A 24,656-nucleotide genomic window follows, 5' to 3' on the forward strand; every position below is an offset into this window, starting at 1 on the left:
TTTTTCCTGGCGCGCCAGGCCATGAACCTGCCTCTGTTTAACTTTCACCCTTAGAATGCTCGTGCAGCCTGTCTGTGGCCTGAGGGCTTGGTATGCCCTTAGAATGTTCGCAGAGATGGCCAGAGATGAGCAGTGAAAACAGTAAATAGGTAATACTGTTAGGTAATACGAGTGGAAGTGAAACACATACACACTTTGCTGTGTGAGACGTCAGGTGGGGTTCCCCACCCCCACACACATGCAGGTAACTTTCACTCTCTGTGCCTCACCCACTACTACCACACAACACACATACTCTCATACACATCCAGCTCATCCTCACACACCTCACTCTGCCCTCCCTCACATCCAACCACCACTTACCCACTTCCTCACCCATATTCGCCACAGCTCTCTTTTACTAAAAGCAAGCTGGAGTTTGCCTTTTTCTTCTAAGAAAATATGCAGGGTGGGGGCGAACCAACACTACTGGCTCCGCTTCTTTTGCACGTGGCCCTTTAAAAACCCAGGGAGCTGGCCTCGATCTGAGTGCCTCACCACCCTGCCTCTGCTGCCTGACTGGGATAGCCTCCTTGCCTCATTTCTGCCTTACCCAAGCCAGGACTGTGCATGTCAACCAGCCTCATGGACAGTGGGATTCACACTCTGGACAGTTCCGTTGTGGAATGGAAAGGGTTACCTTATACTAAAAACCAAGACAGCACCATATAATAATGTGAATTGAAAAGGGAAAGAGGGATTCCATTTGACCACCCCAAAAGAAGAAGAAGAAGAAGAAGAAGAAGAAGAAGAAGAAGAAGAAGAAGAAGAAGAAGAAGAAGAAGAAGAAGAAGAAGAAGAAGAAGAAGAAGAAGAAGAAGAAGAAGAAGAAGAAGAAGAAGAAGAAGAAGAAGAAGAAGAGGAGGAGGAGGAGGAGGAGGAGGAGGAGGAGTAGTTTGGATTTATATCCCCCCTTTCTCTCCTGTAGGAGACTCAAAGGGGCTTACAACCTCCTTGCCCATCACCCCTCACAACAAACACCCTGTGAGGTGGGTGGGGCTGAGAGAGCTCTGAAAATCTGTGACTATCCCAAGGTCACACAGCTGGTGTGTGTGGGAGTGCACAGGCTAATCTGAATTCCCCAGATAAGCCTCCACAACTCAAGCTGCAGAGCTGGGAATCAAACCTGGTTCCTCCAGATCAGAGTGCACCTGCTCTTAGCCACTATGCCACTGCTGCTCCCAAAAGGCTATGCTGGGGATCATTGGACCTGCATGGACATCTGTGTGGGTTGCGGACTGTGATGAGAAGGACAATTGCCACAGCAACGCGTGGCCGGGCCCCGCTAGTTTAGTATAAATTGGACCCAAATCATACTGTATTATAATGAATGGAACCTCATAGAAACAGAAGCAAGTCTCGGGAGGAATCAAGTGGACAACACACCAATCTTGCAAAAAACAACACCACCTGATCAGAGGATGGCCTATTCTCCCCTCAGTAACTATGATGAATTGAATTGACAGTGTGGAATTTCCTTCCACACTGTAATCCATGACTTAATATAAATGATAGAGACTTTGGGATCTCTGAAAGGCTTTAATAAGTCACAAAACATTTGCAGTTAAATCCCCAAGGCCTTCAGATCGAAATCAAGAACACGAATCATGGATCTACTGCAAACAACTTTAGTTGACAATCCAGTTCCATCAATGGGATCACCAAATGGGAGTTTTGCCATACGCTGATACATTTCCAAAATAAACACACACAAAGTTGTTCTGCAGAAGCAGGATTGTCTCTTTCTAGGGCCTACATCTGGCCTGTCCTCAGTCAATGTGCCTGTGGCAAAACTTTCCCAACTCTGCAGAAACTGAGCAGGATCCACTTCTTTCCCTCATAACTTGGGCAGCCACCGTTGGGTTGGCCAGGAGTGGATCAGGAGCAGCACATAGCTGCAGCAACTGAGCATGGGCCTCACCATCTCACTCATGAGAGCTGAAGGCCTCCCAGGAACTGGCCAGAGAGAGAGAAAGGAGTGTGTCACACTTTGCAGGAATACTGCTCTAAGAAAGAAAGGAGGGACTTGAGTGGTGCAACCCAGTGCCCCCTCTTTTCCAATTCTGAGGCCTGGGGAGACCCTGGGAAAGTGAAGTAGTGCAACAGCTGAAGGCTAGGTGGCAGTACTGGTGAGGGAAGAGCCTCACAATATCATCATAGCTTTCTCCAGGAGGAGGAAGTGATCAGAGAAGGAAAAAAAACTGAAATTCATGGAGTTCACCTTCAGTTGTCCTTCTGATTTCTAATTTGTAGGTGTTTGCTCAATTGTCTGTAAATTTACATTGTCAAGTGTGTTGCACTGTGGATGCATTAAGGCATCTGGGATGCCAGAGAGCTGTTTTAAACAGCACAACCACTACCATTCATACTGGAGCAAAAATATGTTCAGCATCACCTTACTGGTGATGCTGGTGTGGTTGGCTTTTCCATCAATGCCCTGGTTGACCTCTGGAATAAAGACATGGCCCTCTCAGGTCTAAGAACCTGTGCTCCTTCGTCATTGAGTGGCTGTGAATGATGAAAAGACAAAGGGTACTGCTAGAGCAATAGTACAGAAAAAGTTGAGACAAATCAGACAAAGCATGGACTAGAGCTTATTTTAAATCTACTCCATGGTGGTCAGAGCCTTTTAGGTTCAGGCCTCCAAGAGGAGGTGAACTGTTCTGCAGCCTGTGCGATTATTTTGCTAGACACCTTGCAAGCAAATTCTCTTGCATCTGTTTCAATGAGGACTGCACATTAGCAGTGACAGGATCAAATAATCCCAGGGTGCCAATTTGTCCAGCTGTGTGGGATATCTTTCAGCTTGCCAAGTCTGAAGAAACAGATAGGATTCTTAGAAGTTTGAAACCTGCCTCTACTCTCCTTGCTGCTTAAATCTACTAGGGTATAAAAGACTGGGTCCAAGAGAAAATAAATGCCACCTTGAGAGAAAGGGGTGTCCAGCCCTGCCTTGCTGTAGGCAGTGGTGCATATATTCTCCAAAAGAATCCTAATTAGGACCATGGAGAGTTGAATAGCTACTGTCAGAGATGCTGCCTAACTATCAAGTTTTGCAACTGTACAATAACTGTGGTGATGGAGTTTTATTTCTACCCCATGATTTTGGATAGTCCAGTCATTAAATGATTGGGATGGGTGTGTGTGTGTGTGTGTGTGTGTGTGTGTGTGTGTGTGTGTGTGTGTGTGTGTGAGCGCGCACACACTATTCCTCCTATCTATGAACAAATGTGCAGGTTTGAAATGCCCTTTTTGACATGGCATCAAATAAGCACCAAAATGGTAACAGTTTAATTTTTGTAATCATCACTGGCTGACTCATTTGCTCACTGTCTTATACTCTAACAGTGAAATGAGCCAGTTTTGAGGATACTTAAATCCAGTGATTAGAGCTGTGAATGAGTCAGACAGAATTTTTCTCCAAAGCTGAAAAACACCCCAGGTTTGCAGATAAATCTGAAATATTAAAAAAAAAATACATTGGAGTTTTTGAAAACTCAAAATGATAAACAAACACTTTTTGCTTTAACAACTACATTCCCACAGTGACTGCTGCGAGCCATTCACAGCATTCCAGGCAGGGTTTCAGTGAATACAAGGCAGGGGGAAGGGGGAAAGGTCTTTTCCAAGGCTGTTTTAGCCTCTGAGTGAGGGCTCATTGGAGCCAGGTCTGACTAGAATTGCTAGCTATATGTTGGGAAATTCCTGGAGATTTTCTGGTGGAGTCTGAGGAGGGAAGTGTGGGGCCTCATCCACATACAATGCCACGGAATCCACCCTCCAAAGCAGCCATTTTCTTCAGCAGGCAGATTGCTGTCATTTGGAGACCTGTTGAAATTCAGGAAGATTCCCAGGTCCCACTAGAGGTTGGCATCCCAAGGCAAAGCAGTGAACACCTGGTGAAGTGACATCACCTGACTTGCATGACTCAACTAGGCCTAACTAACTGCTTGCTACTGTTCAGCAGCAGCCACACTATGAAAGCTATTGTGATGTAGCGATTAGAGCAGTTAGAGTCTCAGAGCAGGGTCTGGGAGACCAAATTCCCATCTTGCTTTGGAAGCTAACTGGGTAATTTCAGCCTAACTTTCCTCACAGGGTTGCTGTGTGGATAAATGGAGAGGAGACTAATTTAAACTGTTTTTGTCTCCACTGAGGAGAAAAACTGTAGTATTCCTAAGTGTGGTCTGTGGAGCAGGGAGTTGGAAAACATAACACAGATAAACATAAGGCAGATAAAGGTTGGTTGGCTGTTGGGTGAGAAGGCAATCAGGCTGTCAACTTCAAGTTGGAAAATTCCTGGAGATATGAAGAGTGGAGCTTGGGGAGGGGAGGGTTTGAGGTGGAGAGGGGCCTCAGACATGGTTGCCAGGTCATCCCTGACCACTGGCAGGGGACGGGGGGTATTGTCGCCAGATCCAGGCTGGGTAAGTCCTGGAGATTTGGGGTTGGACCATGTGGAGGAGAGGGATCTCAGTGGGTACAATGACACAAAATCATTTTCTCCAGGGGAACTGATCTCTGTAGTGTGGAGGGTGGATCTGTACCTCAGAAGGGTATAATGCCAAAGACTCCACCCTTCAAAGCAGCCATTTCCTCCAGGGGAACTAGCATTACCAGCTTCCAGATGAGAGCTAGAGATCTCTCGCTGTTACATTTGATCTCCAGATGATCCAGATCAATTCCCCTGGAGAAAATGGATGCTTTGGATCATGAACTCCATGATATTATACCTTGCTGGGATTGCTTTCTTTCCCAACCATGCCCTTCCAAGGCTCCACTCAAAATTCTCCAGGAATTCCCCAACCTGGAGCTTGCCACCCAAACAGAAGAAACCAGGAATAGGTGGAGTCTATGAGGTTTTTCAAGAAAAGGAAAGAGGAAATAGTGAGGTTCCTGCTTGGTTTTTCAAGAAATTAGTTTTTCAAGAAAAGGAAAGAGGAAATAGCGGGTTCCTGCTTGCTTATTTATATGACTGACTGCCAAGAAGTGGGCAGGGGTAACAACTTAATAGGCGATGGAGGAACTATAGCTACAGTATCATAGGACTGTATGAGAATGAATGTGTACAATTTGGCCAATTGCACTGCATTGTATTATTCTGTTTGAAAGCATTAAAAATGAAAAATGTTATAACACATTTTTGTAACACACAGGTGTTCTCCATAATGTGTGAATTGAAACTTGAGCCCTTTGGTAAAGTAACCACCATTTCAGTGCCAGTGTGGTGTAGTGATTAGAGGGTTGGACTAGGACGTGGGAGATCTCTATCTTGGAAGTTAGTTGGGTGACCTTGGGCCAGTCACACAATCTCAGCCTAAACCTACCTTGCAAAGTTACTGTGAGAATAAAATGGAAGTAACCAGAATGATGTAAGCTGTTTTGGGCCCCTATTGGGGGGAAAAAAAGGTGAGATATAATGAAGTAACTAAATAAATAGTCCTGGCAGTTTGTATTGGGAGCCATCTATGCCTTTTTTTGATCTATCAAGGGAACTCCTGCTGTTTCTCTTGAGATAAAATTCAGGGATCATTGGCTATTCCTTATCTGGTGCCTCCTACCAGCATGGCCAATTGGCCATGCTGACAGAGGCTGATGGGAATTGTAGTTCCTGAACATCTGGAGAGCCGCAGGTTCCCTACCCCTGATCTACCATATCCATCATTAGGCTCAGAACTGGCAGATAAATACCTGGATCTCCCCAGCATTGTTTTAAGCTTATTACATCTGAAGGGTGGTGTGAATTAATGGAGTCAGAAGAGTGTAAACCATCTTATCTTTGAAAGACTGGCAGTGCTGCCGCTAGATATGCCATAAGGCTCCTCCAGCAGCTCCCAGGGTTACATTTTTGCCAGAACTGGATACACAGAATATTATTTTCACAGCAATGAAGAAGCAAAGTAATAGGTGTGGTTAGGACAGCAGGTGGAGGAGAGAGATTTTTGTCTAGGGTCTGCAATGTGGAGACAGTTCTTTTTCCAGCAAAATATAATCAAGGGGAAGGGCAATGATGAGGGAAGAAAGAAAAGGCAAGAATGATTCTGTGCACATTTTTAGAAATGAAAAAGGCAACACAGATTTTTAATTGACTTCTCCTGTATTTAATGACTTAAAAATAAAATGAAGAGACACTCCACTGACATTGTTGGCCCAGAACTTTTTCTTTTCAGTGCGTGTTAAGGGCAGCAAAACAACCATGACATGGGTAATGGGACAGTCCATCCCTCTCCAACAAGGTGATCTTAAGAAACAAGCAGATGGAAATACGGTGATGACGTTGAATGAGCAAACATGATCAGCATTTTTCTTGTGCCCAGGTTAGGTTTCTCAGTCAGGAAGCCAAGCTTGTCAAATAAAAACTCACCTAATACATTAACACTGATTTGGTTTGAATTCCAAGCTCGGTATTTTTTTTTCTTTAAGGAAAGGCTGTTTTTTTGAGTCTCATGGAATTAGGAAAGAAATTCAAGAAACTTCAGAGATAAAATAGGTGCGGTGAAAACTTCTACTGAATGTGTGGCTTTGATGTTACTCAGCACTTTCCTACAGGCCCAAATAATTGTCTCACAAACCACTGTTGCTCATTCTATGCCAACCTCACAGGGTCGTTGACAGCATAAAATCAGATCTCATGCACATTGTCCTGACCTCTTTTAGGAAAGGATGGAATACCACTGTGACAAATAAACCAAAGCATACTTACATATGAACACAATTTGGTTAACAAAGGTCATATGTACTAAATGATTGTGAAGAAACAGGGATTAAAGACAGCCATAGTAACCTGGGGAAGTTCTGCTTTTTGAAATCCAAAAGAGCTGGTCATGTGATAACTAGCTTCTTATTTTACAAAAGATCTTGTGCAGGAAATTGGAGATCAGGCACCAAGATATTTACTTATTTAATCTGCTTTTCACCCCCATTTTTTCCCCTGAAGGTAGGTAATGATAAAATATAAATTGCAGAAAGATTAGAATGGATGAATTATTATGACAGATATTAAAGCTCCCACTAGAGATGGAATGACTATACTGAAGGAACAGTATTTCCATGGGAAGGAATCCTTTCTCTGGTTTGGGGCACATCCACCAGCGTGCTCTGATGCTCTTCAATAGGGTTCCGCAGGAGATCTTCCCAGTAGTCTGTACCATCCATTTTATTCATTTCACCATGGGGGATTACCTACTTGTGCTACCTCAGAAGCCTAATGAAAGCCATCAAATGTTCGCCCTTTACCAGTTTCCACAAATACAAATTTTCACCCCTTTTCTCTGTCCAAACTCTTATGGTATGGCAGAACAAAGTATTCCCATTTCCTTCTTATGTTTCTTAATGCACACACACACACATACATATAACTATATCGATATGTGATAAAGACCCATAAATGGAGTGTGACATATTTGAAACTTCTGCATGATTTTATAGGAAAATAAATCTTTTTTTTCCAGTTAAGGATAATTTTCATTCATTGTCCTACATTTCTTAGATCATCTTGTATCTTCATGTCCATGTTCAGTAATGCATCCTTTTTGGCCACTGCAAATTTCCCATCACTCTTTCATGTTCATGCTCTACACACACACATTCAGCATCCAATATCCATAGATGTACACTTCCTCCTTTGCTTCAGCAATTCACTCTTATAAAACGATATGCCTGATGGATACCACTTGTGTACTTGCCTCTGATCCTTCCGCGCCTCTTTAACAAGGTTGGCATTTATGAAGAAGACATTCCTGTAGAGCACCTAAGTATTTTTGGACAGAAGAAAATGTCTTCTACTTAAAAAATAAAGCATAAACCTTTCTGCTTTCGCACTTAAGAAATATGTATATATAATATGTGTCTATAGATATAAGTATAGCTTTTATTTAGTACCAACCCAAAACTTCCGTTTGCAGCTGTTACTATAATTCATTTATATTTTTTTCATTTTATATTTTTTTTTCTTTAAAAATGATCAATGGAAATGGAAAGGGTGCTCTCTTAGACTGTTCATCACATGAAGCAGAATGGGGGCAGTTAAGACCACACCTCTCAACCGAACAAAGACTGCAAAGTGAACCTGTGTGTGAAAAGAATGTGATGGATGTAACACAGGCTAGTTGAATGGGAAACATCACTGGAGCTGAAAAAATATTATCAGTGTTTTCTTTTGGAAAAAAGAAGACCAAAGTACCCAAAGGGGATTGGTGGTCAGTTTTCTTGGTATAGAAGGTGCCAGTGTACTACAGTAATCAGAGGTGTGTCGACATCCGCGAGATCATACTCTGCCTTACAGGAGATGAGGAAGTCATCTGGCCAAATGTAGGCCTACCAGATTACATTTCAGATGCTTCACTTGCCAATTTCACTTCAAGGTGATGATGACAAGCCATGTCCAAGTCTCCCAATGGCCGAGGCGCCAGGCCTCTGAGTCACAGTGAAGACTTTCTTTCACAAATGGGTTGTTAAAAGAGTCACAGATGCATCCCTGATACAGTCTGGCATACCTAGTCAAGAAGAGCAGGCAGAATCCTTTCCTGCTTCTCAAGTATTTTTAGGAACAAAGTATGTCCAGGAAAGTGATGCTTAGAAGACTTTGAGTGGCACCTTAACTCCTCAAAGTTTCCTCGTATGCACCAAAAAATGTGAGAACAGCAAATTATTTACATAAAGACATCTCCACGTAAAAAAGAAACAATTTCCTTCCCTTTCACAAATGGACAAATTGCCTACTATGACTAAAAAAGAAACTTGTGCTGGTTTTTCCTGGCTCCTATTTTCCACACTGCAGGCTTTGCCCCACCCCCCCACACCTTTGTGTTGATTTATTTACCTTTTATAAGTGACTATCTTTGTTGCTCTCTGCAGTGACAAAAGCTTTAAGAAAGTTCATTACACAAAGAGAGTTGCCATATTCAAAATATACAAGTTACATACAATATTATTAGAGGTCTTTTTTCTGTTTTCCGGGTTTTTTTAAAATTTTAGTAGCCCAGGCAGGTAATCAGATTGCTTCATGCTTCAGCTATCAACTGTATTTTTCCTGCAGAGGTGTGTGTGTGTTGCTTTGTGTTTAAAGCACAATAGTGTAACTCTAAAATAAAGTGAAAAAGAGCATGTCTCTTGACAGATGCTGTTTATGCAATGTAAACAAAAATGTAGCATTTTCATCTCCAGCATTGATTCTGCCTTGAGATTTGGATGGGCTGACAATTTCCCAGCTCCTTTCTGAGTGCTAAAAGGAAAATAGATCAAGTCAGGGCCAAACCAGATGAGAAAGATAAATGCATAATAGCTGCTTTGAAAATCTGGGAAGGATGCTTAACCCTTTCCTTTCATACCTCCTGCATATCTTAAAATGCCCATCCCAAAGCAGTAATTTAGTCTGCATGCAGGAAAATACAGATGCAAGCACCAGACCTATCTTTCCCTCTGCATAGAGTAAACTAAAGCTTTGGAGGAACATTTTAAGTTGTGGAAGAAGCATGAGAGGAAAAGATTAAACAAATAGTTCCTTAATCTTGAAAGCAGCAACCTGGACCTGCTGACTAACTTTTAACACATCAAGGGAGATTCTATATACATATTTTCTGCATCTTATCTGTTTTGGCTCTAAGAATCACACTGCCAAATACATTAAAAATTGTTTTCCATCTGAATCAAGACATTTAGTAAGGCGGAAGAAGGAATAAAGTTGAGTTCAGCAGTAACTGAAACAGGAACTTTGAATGTTGCTGAAGTTTTAGATTTAACAGGGTAGGATCAGCGACTGGGATGATGTTGTTGGCTTCATTTTAATTATCTTAAACTTTGTTTTTGTGATAGTTTTGCCCTTCTTAAAGCCCAGTTGTCCTACCATCTGGGCAGCTATGGAATCTTGAGTGATAGCTGTCATTCCTTGTTTGACAACACTTTGAGGACTGGTGTCTAATGAGGTAACGGAGGAGGGGCAGCCCTCCCTTCCAATTTGATCATCTTCTTCACGGCTTAGAATCCTCTGATGTAGCAATAGGCTTCCAGGGTGGCAAACAAAATGTACAGGAGCCACAGGCTCACGAACAACAAAGTTGTGGCAAGTCTGCACCCTTTGGGGCCTCCTAATTCCCCTCCAAAGTGAGGCCGTCGTCGGTACAGCAAGACGCTGATGCAGACAAAAGCAAAGATGGTGAACAGCGTCACAGAGAAGGCGAGAGTGCCTGCAGACACTTGGAACTCCTGTCCCTTGGAAGCCCAGTAGATGGCAGCCACTGACCAGGCCAGTCCAATGCCCAAGAAGACGTTGACAGCATTACTGCCTGTGACGTTGCCGATGGAAGCATCTGCATACACGTCTTGGACGGCGGCTGCTTTGCTAGCAAAAGTGTCTGAAAGGAAGAGGAGAAACTAGGGCATGGGTAACAATTAAACAGGAAGACAGCAATGCTTAATTGGGGCAAACAGCTATCACAGGCAAAGGGAACATATGGGTATCTTGTTGGGCTGCAAAGGAAAGGACTATCAGTTTAGTCCTGGTTCTTGCTAAGATACATCTGTGGGTTATAGCCTGCCAATGGTGTGTGGCTCCACAAGATTGAATTCTCCTACATATAAAAAAATTGTATTCAGAGAAAATTAGCATGTCAGGGAGAAGGATAGGGAAGAATAAATTTTCTTGACCGCCAAATTTCTATGTAGGAGAAAAAAATTACATGAAGAGAGTGAATCTCCACCTGCAGACATAACAGCAGCTGTGCTGGCAACTGGACTCAATATTCAGCTAGTTAAGAATCCCATTTTCCACAGTAGCCAACCAGGTGCTGTCCATTGAAAGGATCACGTCCCATCAACAAGCAGGAAGTAAAGCCACCCATGTCTATTGCTGTTCTATTGCAAATCAGCTTCATTGGGTGCCCCTGAGTTCTAGTATTATGGGAGAAAAAGTTCTAATACTTTCTCCACAACTTTATGACCCTCATGTTTCTTCTTGGTTGTTTTTCTCAAAACAGACACAGATTTTTTTAGTTTTTCTTAGCAGGAAGTTTGCTCATTTTGGCTATCTTGGACCTATCTTCCAATAATTTGTCTAATTACTTTTTAGGTGATACCCAACAACCAGGCCCAACATTCCAAAGGTTTCTGCACCAGAATATTGATTAAGAGCATTATGATACTAGCCATTTTTCAGAAAACCCCATTCCCTAGCAATCCTTAGCACAGAAATTGCCCTTTTCAGAGCTGCCAGAAGTGGTACAGGTTTGCCACCTTTCCAAGAAATGTGCAGTTACTGTAAGGGCAATTCATGTGACTACTTGAAGAACTACTTGACAAGTGATCAACCTATCACTTCACTTTTGATCAAGAGATATGGTGGAAACCTGATAAAATGTCTGAGTACAGTTAATTCAAACCCCACGGTGTAATTAGAAAGCTGTGTTAATCTTGTGACTAGCTGGACTGTGTCAGTTAAATTCATTCAGTGCCTTGGGAGCCACATGTGGCTTTCTGACAGGCTACCTGTCAGTAGTTTCCCAATGTTTGCCACCTTTCCAAGTGATACCTGCCTCAGGAAAGTAGGAAAGCCCTTGCCTGATGAGGCTTATGGACAGTAGGTGCTTTCCACTGTGAAACAGCCACTGATGGAGGAGCAGGTGAGCCTCCCTGAGGTTCAGGCCTTTGTGCTAGAGATGGAAGCAAATGTGTCTCTTTTGGATGAAGGTAACTGAGAATGGCTTGCCATAAGTACCTCTGGAATGTATGAGTTACCTCCAAGGGAGAAAGCTGTGTGTGGTTCTGCACATGGTTCCAGTATCATTTAATTCTGTCCTTTCTTGCAACTTCTTCCATCCCTTTTGAAGAAGTGTTTGATAAATTATTTAAACAAATAAATGCTATTTCTAGATGCAGTGATGCATGTAATTGCTGCCTTTATTTTTGTAATTTATACAGTAACTCAAGGTCCCCAACCTTTTTGAGCCTGTAGGCACTTTTAGGATTCTGAAACAGAGTAGTTGGCATAACTACAAAATGGTGATTGCAAGAGGTAAAGCCAACCACAAAATGGCTGCAACAAGAGGCAGAGCTGACCACAAGTCAGCGAGTGAAGTCATGTATAATTCTAATATTAATTCTTCAACATGTCAGGCAGAAGCTGTTTAACAGGAAGTCTTTTAAATTAAAGATGTAGTTTAAAAATATTTTCTTGAATGCACACAGCTTGCCTTCAGTCACACAGAGAAGATTCTTGTGCTGTGGCATTAGCTGTTGCTGAAGCAACTTTAAAAAAAATTGTATAACCAATCAGATCTTCAATGGCCAATGGACAAGAGTAAGCCCAGTCCCCTGATTAAAGCTTACATGGCTTCTTAAAAACACCATTTCACAATATAGTTCCATACACAGAAGGCAAAGTTTTCCTGAATTCTTTATTTTTTATCCCTTTCTGACACTCCCAAGGATTGTGGGACCTGTGCAGGAGAACAGCCATCAAGTTTGGGAGCAGGAGTGGAATGAGCTAGGACAAGAGTATGAAATCACTCCTCCTTCCTCTTCTCAAATGTAGTTATGATGAGGAAGGTGATCCATTTAATCCTTGTTCATCTCCACTCCCACCCATTGGCCTACAACTCTATTTCTTTGCAAGGGCCCCAGGAATTATTGTTGTGGGGATCAGAAGGTGCTGCAGAAATTGCGAAGAATGCAGAAAAACTCTGTTTGCCTTCTATTCATGGATGGTTGGAGACATGTAGTTCTAGGAATCAGAAAATCTGAGACAGATTTATGACAGACCTTCAGAGATGCCCATAGGTGGACACTCTCAGATGATGCGTGTGGTGCTCTCAGTTTGTCATATGCACATGTTTTGAAGAGGCAGCTCATAATAAATGCTAAACATATATGTGTATGTGTGATAAAATTGACATTTGAGGGGCTTTTTTCATGACAAATATAGTCTTCTGTTCCTGTTTACTGCTGTGTAAAGATAACACCATGTGTGAAACAGCCCTAAGACTGCTGTTTCTCTTGTTCTTAAGAGTAGTCATTTTTGTGTCATCCCTGTAGTTACACCTGGAGGCAGCATAATCCCCCCCCCCCGCCCAGTAGCTTAGATAAATGGGGGAGGGGCATAACAAGTGAACATATTTAAATGCTGAGCAGTGGGACTGGGAATGGTGAAGTAATATGGAGCAAAGTTCTCCATTAGTTTCCTCACCTGGAACTGAAGTACCAAAAGCCACAAAGACAACAGCAGTCACTGAGTCCTTAAGGCCAATAGTGCAGCCAAAATGAGAAGCCAGGTCTCCAATGACGGCGGTGAGCATGCCAATGATCAGGATAGACACAATAAAACAAGCCCAGCCATTGCAGTATTCAGTGGGTGGGACACAGGCAAAGAGCACCTTCCAGAAGACAGTTAGGAAGTGCATGACATAGTCAAAGCAGGAGGGCAGACGTTCCTCGCCAGATTCATCTTCATCTTCATCTCCTGCTGCAGAAAATAGAAAACAAGAAATGCAAGATCAGAGGACTCTGTGGAAATCCTGAGATCTCTGCCACTCCATTTAGCCAAAGAAATCACAGAATCTCACTGCACTAGAATCCCTCAAGAAGTTTGGGGATAATTTTTTTGTTTCTGTATCAGAAAGGGTAGGTCTATTTGGAAAGAAAGACTCAACCTGTGTACCAGAAAAACTCCTATCCCGACTTTTGGAGGTATTTTCATATGGACGAAGGGGACCAGTTTTAGTTAGAGCCTCACATGAAGGAATGAGGAGTCAGGGTTTGGTTCTTGATGACAGCTGTACCTGATTTGAAAGACTATGAAATACCTACTGTCTGCTTCCTGAGGGACAAAGAGTAATCAATCAGTCTGCTCATGATGGTTTTTGCTTTTTAACTTACAATTACAATCTTCTGACTCATCACTTTGCTAATATTGGGACCACCTTGTGACTGATCTTATTCCTCCAGGGTGGGGACAGAGAGTGATACAAGGGGAAATGATATCACCATGTCACCCATTGGTATGTGGAGGCCCCAAAAGGGCCATCCTCTTCCTGATGTTATTTAACATCTATATGCACCCTCTTGCCCAGTTGGTCCAGAGTTTCAGGCTGAATTGTCACCCGTATGCTGATCACACTCAGCAATACCTGTATATGGCTAGTCAGCTGGATGCTGTCCTGGATTCGCTGGCCATTTGACTGGGAGCAGTGGTAAAATAGTTGAAACAGCTGGCTGAAACTAAATCCATCAAACACAGAGGCTCTGTGGCTGGGTCAGGATGATTTAGGAAATGGATGCCAGCTACTAGCTCATGATGCTATACAATTATGTCAACCATTGAGAGTTTGGGCACAGTCCTGGATACCTCTGTTCTATGGAGGCATAGGTCACAAATGTAACCAGACTGGCATTCTTCCATCTTTGCCCTATCTGTCTCACCCCAACCTAGCCACAGTGATTCATGCAATGGTTCCCTGCAGGCTAGACTACTGTAACTTGCTGCATGCTTGGCTGACCTTGAGACTGCTCTGGAAAGTTCAACTGGTCCAGAGTGTGGCTGCACAGACCCTTACTGGGATGCTGTGGACAGCACATATACAACCAGTGCTCTGCCAGCTGCACTGGATTCAGGTGGAATATCAGTTCAGGTTCAAGGTTCTGCTGTTAATCTTCAAAGCCCAAAATGGTGTGGGACCTTCATACCTGCAGGACTGCCTCTCCCAATACATCCCCCAAAGAGCACCGAGCTCTATGAGTAACAACTTACTGGTGTTTCTGACTCCAAAAATGTCGGGCTGCCCTCAGCCAGAGTCAGCACATTTTCAGATCTGACCCCAGCCTAGTGGAACGCTCTTTCACATCAGATCTGGGCCCTGTGAGACTTCGATTTCACAGGGCCTGCAAGACATAGCTGCTTAACCAGACCTATGGTTGAAGGCAGCAATGATTTCCAGCTCGGCTGTTCTCCCTTCTCTCCTGTCCTTCCTTGCCCTGACCTGCCCTTCCTTCCCTTTCACTTCTCTTCCTTTTTTGGTACTTTGTTGTGACTTCATGCCTTTTATTCATTCCTAGTTTATTCTCTCCCTCTGGTTGGTTTACTGCCTATTATCTTCTGGGGCACTGAGATTATAATCTGAATTGATTTTATTATTGTAGATTTTTCTGTTGTGAGCTGCCCTGAGCCCATTCGGTGGAAAAGAGGGGCCTATAAATCTAACAAATAAATAAACAATCTTACCAACTGTAAAAAGAGGCTATAAAGAGATACAAAATACTGTTTTATTCTCTTGTGGTTGATATTTCTCTACTAACACATGCACTCATCAGGACAACAGCAAACCCACAGCATGGCTGGAAGGCACACAGTCTAAACAGGCCTATTCTGCTTATCACTGGTAATCCTGCAGATGAAAACCATGATAGAAGAAATGCAAGGTACTCATGGATCTACAGTTTCCTATGCCATGGTGTCTGCTGCCAGCACTTGATCAGGCCTAAGCCAAGACACATGCAGCAAAGTCAGGGTACTTCCCCAATGCCACAAGAGCCAAGCGGGGTGCATCCATTTCCCTCATACCTTGGGCAGTCACTGTCAGATTGGCCAGAACTCCCAGGATGGAACCTTGGGCAGCAAGTAGCTGCAGTAACTGAGCATGGGCCTCACTACTTTCCTCCTCTGCCTGTGCCAGGACAACAAAGAAGATGCTGGGGAAGAATGAGCCTCAGAAGCCATCAGGCCAGCCAGTGAACTTAGAGGCAGTCAGTAGAAGTCTAATGTAATGACCTGGAAGGAACCCAGCCATGCAGGAACCTGGAAGGAGCCTAGCTGGGAAGGCCTGGCCGAGGGCCTCCCAGTAACTAGCATGTGAGACAAAAAGGGAGGTCCAGAATGGATGGAGCAGGAGACTGGTGGAAATGGTGCTCCAACCCCTGGCCCAGATAATGGCTCAGGTTATATGGGCAGGGCCAGGGAAGGGTAGAAAGGGGGAGTGTCACACTTTGGAGGAACACTGCTGCAGGGAAGAGAAGGAGGCCTTTGGTGGTGAAACCAGAGCCTCCCTCTCTACTCTGAGGTCTGGGGAGACCCTGGAGAAATAAAGCAGTGTGCTGATTGATGGCCAGGGATGGTGCCAGTGAGGAAAGAGCCTCATGCATGTTTTTTGAATTCTAGAGCCACACTGTTACCACAGTCAGACTCAACTAGGAGTGCTACATCCAGGTTACAAACTCTGCAAATCAGGAATGATTAGAACTACTTCTTCACTAATCTCCGTCCACAGTTCCAGGAAATATCCAAACTTGGTAAGATGTGGACATTGATTCTTGTCCCTCCCTTTCTTTTTTGATGTGTAGAACTCCAGATCTCCTTTGTCTCTGCCTGACTCAAAGGTGGTGTATGAAGATGTAATCTTGCCATGAATTACTAGAAGCTAATTTCTGATAACATAACATTCAGGCATAGATAACTGCAGCTCTGTGGTATATTTAGGGAAAGTAATTAGAGAGACACTCCTCAAAACAGACTACATGAGAAAAAATCTTTTCACCTAGAGGAGTTCTTTGGGGCTGAAGGAATAAACACCGCTGTTAGAGTAACCCTTGTTTTCTCTGCTTCTTTAAGATTCTAATGGTGGGGCAGGCAAAAGTGGCACTGGGGTCCCCCACACCCCCAAATATTATCAAGTTATTTGAAAGTGTGTTAGCAATGCCACAATCGTATTTAATTTTCTGAACTTTTTATATGTGTACCCAGAGGATATGCTCAAATTTATTACCATAGCAACAGAGACAGCTTCATGAAGAGTGTGAAGGCCAGCCATGCATCCTTATTCACTCTTTCTCTGAAGAAGAGCATGAGCATACATTGGAAACACACAGGCATTATGAGAAATCTGTTTACAGCATAGTGGGATTGTTAAGGCATGGCAGACATTCATCGACACACATCAGGGCTGATCCTGAGGTGAGGAGAAAGCCCACTCTGCAGCTCTGCACTCTGGCAGTGAGGGCCTGCTTACGTTGTATCAATACTGAATGGCAGGTTTTGCCCTTATCACTTTAATGTCCCCGGGGACAAAGGGTTACTTTTCCTCTCACAAGGCTCAATGACAGTCATTCATTTATACAGGGAAAAGTAAAAGGGTATCCTTGGCTGGCATCATTGGGCTGAGTGGCTGGCCTAGCAATCCTTACCCAAGTTACACCCTTCTAAGTCCACTGTTTTCTGCTTAGGATTGCATGTAAGGTAAGATTTCTGCTCTGGTATCCTGTTTGTTTGTTATCTGCTTGGAATTGCAAAAATAAGGGACCCTGTCAGGTCCCTAGGAAACAGCAGAAGACAGCTGTTGGGCAGCATTCAGTGTGGTGAATGTTCAAATATGCCCTGGCTGCTGGGAAGTGACATAAATGTAGAACAGTAGAACAGAATATTGGAAGAGTTATCAGATATTCTACACAGAGGTGAAGAGATGAAAGGTCTTGATCATGGCTTGATCTACTTTAAATTGTCAAAGAAGGATAATTGCTGTGTTCAGAATATCCCAGCTTTGCCCACTTCACTGTCATGCCTGGATGTATGAGTAGACTATCCATAGATAAATTGCCAAAAACAGAACATATGCCTCTCCTTTACCACAATGTTTTTCAACTGAATCAGATCACCCCAAGTTTCTATCAGCTATATGAACATACTTCCTGTGGCTGCCCTTCTTAAATTCTTCAGGACATGCAACACCTACATCTGGAGGGTATGCACAGACATTGTGAGGGGAGGGGGGCTTAAATCCAGGCACAACTTTAGGGTTCACGTGGGGGGCACATTGAACCACCTCTCCCTCACTGCCTGCCATCTCCTCCAGCCTCCACGTCCTATTTCATTGTATGGCTGCCACTGTGGCCACCAGCTACCTGCCTGCCTCTGCCAGTCAGCCACCCTCCACTTGGGCTTCTGCCGGAGGCTGGGGAGGTGCAGAAGCTTCAAGCTGTGGCCAAGGAGAAGACACAGCACAGCCCAGGAGCAAGGAGCTGGAGGCGCATTTGCACTGCCTACATTGCTCCTCCTCTTGCGTCCTGTCCCCCTGTTTCCTCAAGATGCCCATATAGCAGAAGCACACCTGCCCATATCTGCCAGGGAGGAGTCTGGGTTTGTCACACTCCATGGCTTCCTTCTCTACAAAGGAAACTGCCCAGGGATTCCCCTCTCTTCCAAGTGAGGGGTGCCAAGCTACCCTAGTTACGTTAACTAACTTCCTTCCTTCCTTCCTTCCTTCCTTCCTTCCTTCCTTCCTTCCTTCCTTCCTTCCTTCCTTCCTTCCTTCCTTCCTTCCTTCCTTCCTTCCTTCCTTCCTTCCTTCCTTCCTTCCTTCCTTCCTTCCTTCCTTCCTTCCTTCCTTCCTTCCTTCCTGTTAACCCAAATAGGGTGGCTTGGCAGCTCTCCCCAAATTACCCAGACACCACTGCCCCACTATGGAGGCAATGGTGAGGCAGTGGAGTCCAGGGGGTGCAATTTCATTGGTTGCCCTGAGCGCCATAGTAGAAAGTCAGATGAAAAACATAAACATATTTTATAAAATAAAAAAATCAAATAATGGAAATATCATCTGTCATCAAATAAAGAAATGTCTCTCATATTCTCCTTTTTCTCCTAAAATGTTGCTAGATAGGAAAAGTGACTATGTCATGATGGACAGTTTTCCACTAAAATACCATTATGTCAACACTGGCAGTTGGCTGCTCTACATGCACTCAGCAGGAACAAAGTCCTCCTTTCCAAGACATGCTGAGACTCAGAGTAGAAGCTGTTCAAGAATTTGGACTTCTGGACAAAGCCTGCTTATGTTCCACAAAAGAGAAAGGCAGTGGGGAGAGGAACTGGCAAGCTAACCCTAAACAGATCTATTTGGAAGCAAATCCCAGTTGATTTCCATGGTGTGATCTGGCTTGCAGCCACTCAATAGTCCCAGCTGTAGTGTTCAATTTGGAAAGCAGAGGGAGACAGAGGTATTGACAAGCACAATGCCCTAAGCAAAGTTCTACCATTGCTGTTCTCTGACATAACTGGTATGGATGAGAATCTTCTGAAAGACAGAAGTTATGAATTGAGAATCTCTTTGCAGAAATATGAGCCAGGGGCATGGCTGGAACTCTTCCACTCCTCCATGTCCTCTGACTACCTCTGACATCTCCCTCACAAGTCTCCTCCAAGTTCATCAATAATAAAGCATCTGTATGGTGAACACGCTTGCATGCAGCTTCGGCAGAAGCAATTCACAGCTGTTCATGGCTATGGGCATGTTGGAAATCAACTCCTTTTCTGGGAGGAATGTGAGGTAGCCAAGCCATGGTGCACCATGAATTGCGTGGATACTGATTGCAGGGCTTTTCAAGGGTAACAGCTGCTGGCATTTTTATCCATGTTCCCTTTTATATTATGTTGGAATCAAGAAATGCTCTTGCAGATCTAAAAAGAAAGTGCCTAATCCTGAGCAATCAGTTCACTGAAATTCCTAGTCACAAAGGTAATTTTTTAAAAGGATGCCTAATGGTTGAGAATTAAGATTTCCACAGGCACATATAGTAATTAGCAGCCCAAATTTAGCTGAAAATAGTAAGAATTAAGAGCTCTAATCATTCAATTCTGAAGCCACTGCTGAATGGATAAACATTAAAGCTGGGTAGATAGTAGATTAATCCCTTAAAATGTAAATTAAGCAAGGTGGGGGGGACCAATTTTAATTGGCAAAGGCTAATTTTAATCAGTGGGAGCAGCAGATTAAAGAAACACATGTAAAATTAGGAGGCTATTTTGGTTCTAGTGTGTTACTGTTTTAGGAAATGAAAAATTACAAGTTAATTTTTTTTGACAATGCCTGAAAGACAATAGGGGTTTGACCAGTGGTAAGACTCAGTATAACAAAACTTCTTGGGTCCATGTGACATCCTTTAAAGATCTTTTTACCATCCAATGGGCTTCAATCTACTAGATTTTTTCTGTGGAAAGGAGTATTTTGGCCTGTGGAGTGCAACTTTTCTCACCACACTCTGTCCCCTGCAGTTTAAAATGTCCCCTTCAGGAGCTGGATTTATGGGGGTTGCAGCAGGAGGGAGAGGTGAGAAAGGTATACTGTGTAAGCAGAAATCCTCCTGTTTGTGGAAACACTCCAGTAGATTAAATCTATTGCACTGATGGGAAAAAAGAGGCAAAACATTTGTTTGTTTATTTAATCAATCAATTAATTAATACCCCTCCCCTTCCTGAACAACAGCCTAAAACAGCTTACATTCTTTTCTTTCCTTCTGTTTTATCCTTTCAATATCCTGGTGATGTACATTAGGCTGAGGATGCATGACTGGCCCAAGGTCATCCAGCAAGCTTCCATGGCAGAGTAGGGGGAATTTGAACCTGGGTCTCCCATATTGTAGTCTGACCACTTCACACTGGCTAACTACTAATCACAAGTAGAAAGAAACACTGAATCCCGGATCATTCTGAAAAGTTGTGCCACTCTGAGAGAGATGGGAAGGAGGACCACTGGCTTATTTCAGCACAGGTGATGCATGTTTTTCTCTCAATGGTGGTTGTTTGCCTGGGTTGCATTGTGGAATCCCAGCCATTAGGCCTGTCTCACCTGCACTGACAGTAATGGCTTCCAAGAACTGGTCCCGCCAGGAATGTGTCCCTACCACCAAGGCCAGGTTTGTCTTCTTGATCAGCTTGTCCACAGTACTCTGTCAATAATAAGAACACAGAGTAACCTGTTTGGGAGAAAACCTCTAAACTGACAATATAGAACTTCTCAATTTCATGAGCCCCAGGCTCATAATGATGAATAAAAAGATCACACAACAAACACACTAGCCAAGCAAACTTGGTGACAATAAGGTGCACTACTCTGCATACAGCCACATCAGATTTTGGCAGTTGCCATAGAGAATTAGGCCACCTTGTCATTTAGCAGTAATGGTTTCCTGCCTTCATTTATTCATATAGATGTTTCCATTCTTAGTCAAATGCTTTTCTCTTTTCATGGGACTGTCTTTTTGCTGAGATGTTCCTTGTGATTTCCACATAGCTTCCTCATGGGCTGTTCAATGTCTGTTCACAAATGGACAAGGCCAGCTGATTCAGGGACCAGGCTGAAGCTTTGCATGGGTGTTGTCAGAACTGACCTGTATTCAGGCTTGTCACTAATACCAAAGCAAATCAACTTTCTGAAAGAAAAAAGGCCAGGCTGAACTAAGGTCTTGCTTTGAACTTTTGTGTACTTGTTACCCACGGCTTCAATTAAATGGAAATGCTCACTTGTTGCTTTATATGGGAATAGAGATGTAATATTAATATTACTGTAGCACTGTAGCCATTGCCACAGGGCAGAAGAGATGGTGGCCTCAAGGGCCTCTCTTAGTTTCCCACAGGGATTAAGAAAAGTGGCTGACAGCCCTTGAGTGAAATTTGCCCTCACTCTCCTATTACCAGAAATGAAACAGATGTACCCAACAGTGACTGCAGCAAACACACCTTAGAGTTGTCGCACCTTAGAGTTGTCTGCTTAGAACTTTGACCTGCTATTCTTTTCAGAAATTAGTTTTGGCTCTCTTAGAAAACTACTTGCCTACTGGGCCCATAACTGCCTTTAAGGCCCATGTGCTACAATGTGCAGAAAGGAAAACAAAACTCTGCAATAATTTGCCTGAACATATATTACAATATCTGATTTAAAAAAACCCAACAGTGCAGTTATAAACATAATCCTATAGACTGACATGTACAATTGCTAAAACACAGCAATTATTATCTACTCTTCAGTCTTCTGAATGTATACTGAAGCAATATAATGTTGAATCCTTTGAGTGATCCATTTGGTTTGTGCTCAGGTGCAAGGTTATTTGCTGCCTCATGTTTCTTCAAAGCTAAATCACTAGAATAGCAAGATTTCCCCCTACTATTCATGGTTATATAATGTTCGGGTGCAATCAGATCAGGCTGAGAGACCTGGAGCAGGTCTCAGGAAAATATAAATTATCTGAAAAAATATACAAATAAACTTGGCTCTCAAGCCATGTATTTGGGACTCTGGATTGGCTGAGTTGTATTTTGAGTGGTCACATGGCAGTAAAGGATTGCAGGTCTCTGTAGGGCTATGCATTTCTCTGACAACAATCCTTTCAGCATAACCTTAATAAGGCATCTTGGGGACTACTTTTTTAAAAAAGTGCCTCCTCATTTTTTGTCTTGACAGCACAGACAAAATGTCAGAGTAAATAGTAGGTTCATTGTTAATTTAGTTCACATATACATCTCTTTTCTACCCAATGGGGACTCAAAGTGGCTTACATAATTTTTATTTCCTACGTTTTATTCTCCCTGTGAAGTAGGTTACACTGAGAGATTGTGGCTGGCCCCAAAAAAGTCAGCAAGAATTGATGGCACGGATGGGGATTTGCCATGGGTCTCCCAGATCCTAGTCCGACATTCTTAATCACTACACCACACTGGCTCCCCTGTGACTACCAAATTGTGATTTGGTATGACCTCAAAAATCACATAGCCACTCATAGGCTCCTGACTACAGAGACGGCAGCACAAGGAAAACAGTGGAATGTGGGGGAAAAGACGAGAAGTATACAAACGAGAGTTTTCATAGCAATTAGGTCTGGTAAATTAATGAAATTTGTTGCATAAGCTGTGTTTAAACAAACCACAACTTATCATGACATCGGAATTCAGCCTTTCTCGCCTTGTCACAGCAATTTTTTCCAAATCTTCCATCTGCTCTCTGACTTTTTACTATAGACCACACCTCTCTTTTTTATCCCCCCACATCAGCTTTCCCTTTCACCTGCTGCTTTTTTCTACTTCAAAATATGTTATTCTTTCCCTCCCCCTCTTCCTAAGGTGAGTCTCTTTCCTGCAGCTCTTTCTCATGTTCCATTCCAAAAAGTTTGATGCATAGCACTGACCTTGAATTCATAGGACTCTTCAATGATGACCTCCAGTTTGGGATGCTCGCCCAGTATTGGCTTTCCCATTTCTGCAATCCTCTTAGCTTCCTCCTCTTCCATTGTCAGCTTCCTTTCTGCCACTTCTGTGGGAACAGCACCAACATATAGAGAATGTCCTCCACACTCCTAACATAGGGCAGATGACACTGGACAGAAGAGCTGGGTTGGGAGGGAGGGGATTGGCATACCAATAGCCTTATTTGCAAACCCAACATAAAAGGCCTTATGAAAGCAGTGGAAGAATGGATTATTTAAAATGGCAGCATTATTTTAAATGCTGAAAGGGTGGAGAGAGCTGAAAAGGGATGCTATCTACTTGCTATAGTCAGATATGACTAATTTAACCAATCAGTTGTTCAGCCTTGCAAACACTATTCCACAGAATGGCTGTGTGAAGAGAGCAAAACAACATTTAAAGGAAAAGTTCGTGGGGAGGCTATGGACCTCAAAATCTGGTTGAAAATGGCAGAACTGATTGTTTACTGTTTTTTAAAACTTCTTTTTGCTATTTTTATTTATTTATTTATTTGCAATGGTATTTTCTACGTTAAAGATTTTCTCAAGGAACAATCCAGTTGAAAGATAAGTGCATTTAAATCCACTGAAGAAGCAGACTTGAGTGTGTACTGGATTGTGCTGTCAGTTATTCTAATATGGTATTTTGTTTCTCAAGGCTTTTCAGCTAAGATATGGCTAGCATATTGTATAGATAGGCAAACTTCATTTTATGTATTGTCGAAGGCTTTCACGGGTTAGATTAACTGGAAAGTTGTTGTGGATTTTTCTGGGCTGTGTGGCCGTGGTTCAGAGAATCTTACTTTAGCTGCTACTGCAGATATAGCTGGCATCTTCAGAGGTGTATCACAGAGGGAAGTCTGTTACACTCTGTGATACACCTCTGAAGATGCCAGCCATAGATGTAGGCGAAACGTTAGGAACAAGATCTATCAGACCATGGCCACACAACCCAGAAAACCCACAACAACCAGTTCATTTCATGTGTTGTGACATTATCATGTTCAATATTTCCCTGCTAACAATAGCCAATGATGTGGCACGAGAGCAGTGAAACATGAAACATGAAGAGGCTGTGATCCCACAGAGGCTGTGATCCCACATTTAACAGGGGAGAGAAGAAAAACTGACAAACTATCTTCATATCAGCAGTCCAATGTTGTGTGCAATATGTAGACCCCCCCACACACAATCAAAATATCATTTCATAAACCGATAACATACTTGCAAAAAAGTCAAAAGCATAAAAGGTTTATTTGAGCAGGGTGGCCCTATGCATTTTAATACCACTCCCAGATCTTTTCCTGGTAGATGCCAAGATTTTATCTGAAAAACAAGCCAAGATTTCAGAAAGAAAATATAAGCATTCAATACTATGAAATGACCACGAGAAAGAATTATTATGTATAAAACAGGCTTGTGTTCCTCTGTTTCATGACATTGACATAGTGCTGTCCATGGTATTTGGAGGGGGAAGAAATCGATTCACCAACAATTTCTTTTTCTAATTAATTAATTAATTCCCTAATCAATTTCTCTAATTGGGACTCTGCTCATTTCAGAGTTCTCCCATGTATTTATGCTAAAGGACAGTTAAAGCTTGGCTGATGTGTATGCACATACATGCACAT

General features: G+C 42.9%; 1 protein-coding gene across 10 annotated transcripts in view; it reads right to left on the bottom strand.

Annotated features, from left to right (window-relative positions):
- Positions 1-6,117: 6,117 nt before the first annotated feature.
- Positions 6,118-24,656, bottom strand: part of SLC8A3 (solute carrier family 8 member A3) — a 223,518-nt gene continuing 204,979 nt past the window's right edge. For 6 of the 10 annotated variants that reach the window (XM_048484383.1, XM_048484382.1, XM_048484379.1 and 3 more), the window contains 4 exons: positions 22,969-23,093; positions 20,637-20,736; positions 13,217-13,492; positions 6,118-10,391 (listed from right to left, as the gene is read on the bottom strand). In XM_048484383.1, coding sequence (XP_048340340.1) covers positions 10,015-10,391; positions 13,217-13,492; positions 20,637-20,736; positions 22,969-23,093 — 878 coding nt within the window. In that variant the 3' untranslated portion in view covers positions 6,118-10,014. The remainder of the gene's footprint in view (positions 10,392-13,216; positions 13,493-20,636; positions 20,737-22,968; positions 23,094-24,656) is intronic. The other 4 variants (XM_048484378.1, XM_048484376.1, XM_048484384.1 and 1 more) reach the window with 2 other exon arrangements.

Source organism: Sphaerodactylus townsendi, linkage group LG02 (assembly GCF_021028975.2).
Source record: "Sphaerodactylus townsendi isolate TG3544 linkage group LG02, MPM_Stown_v2.3, whole genome shotgun sequence".
In the NCBI taxonomy this organism is placed as follows: Eukaryota; Metazoa; Chordata; class Lepidosauria; order Squamata; family Sphaerodactylidae; genus Sphaerodactylus; species Sphaerodactylus townsendi.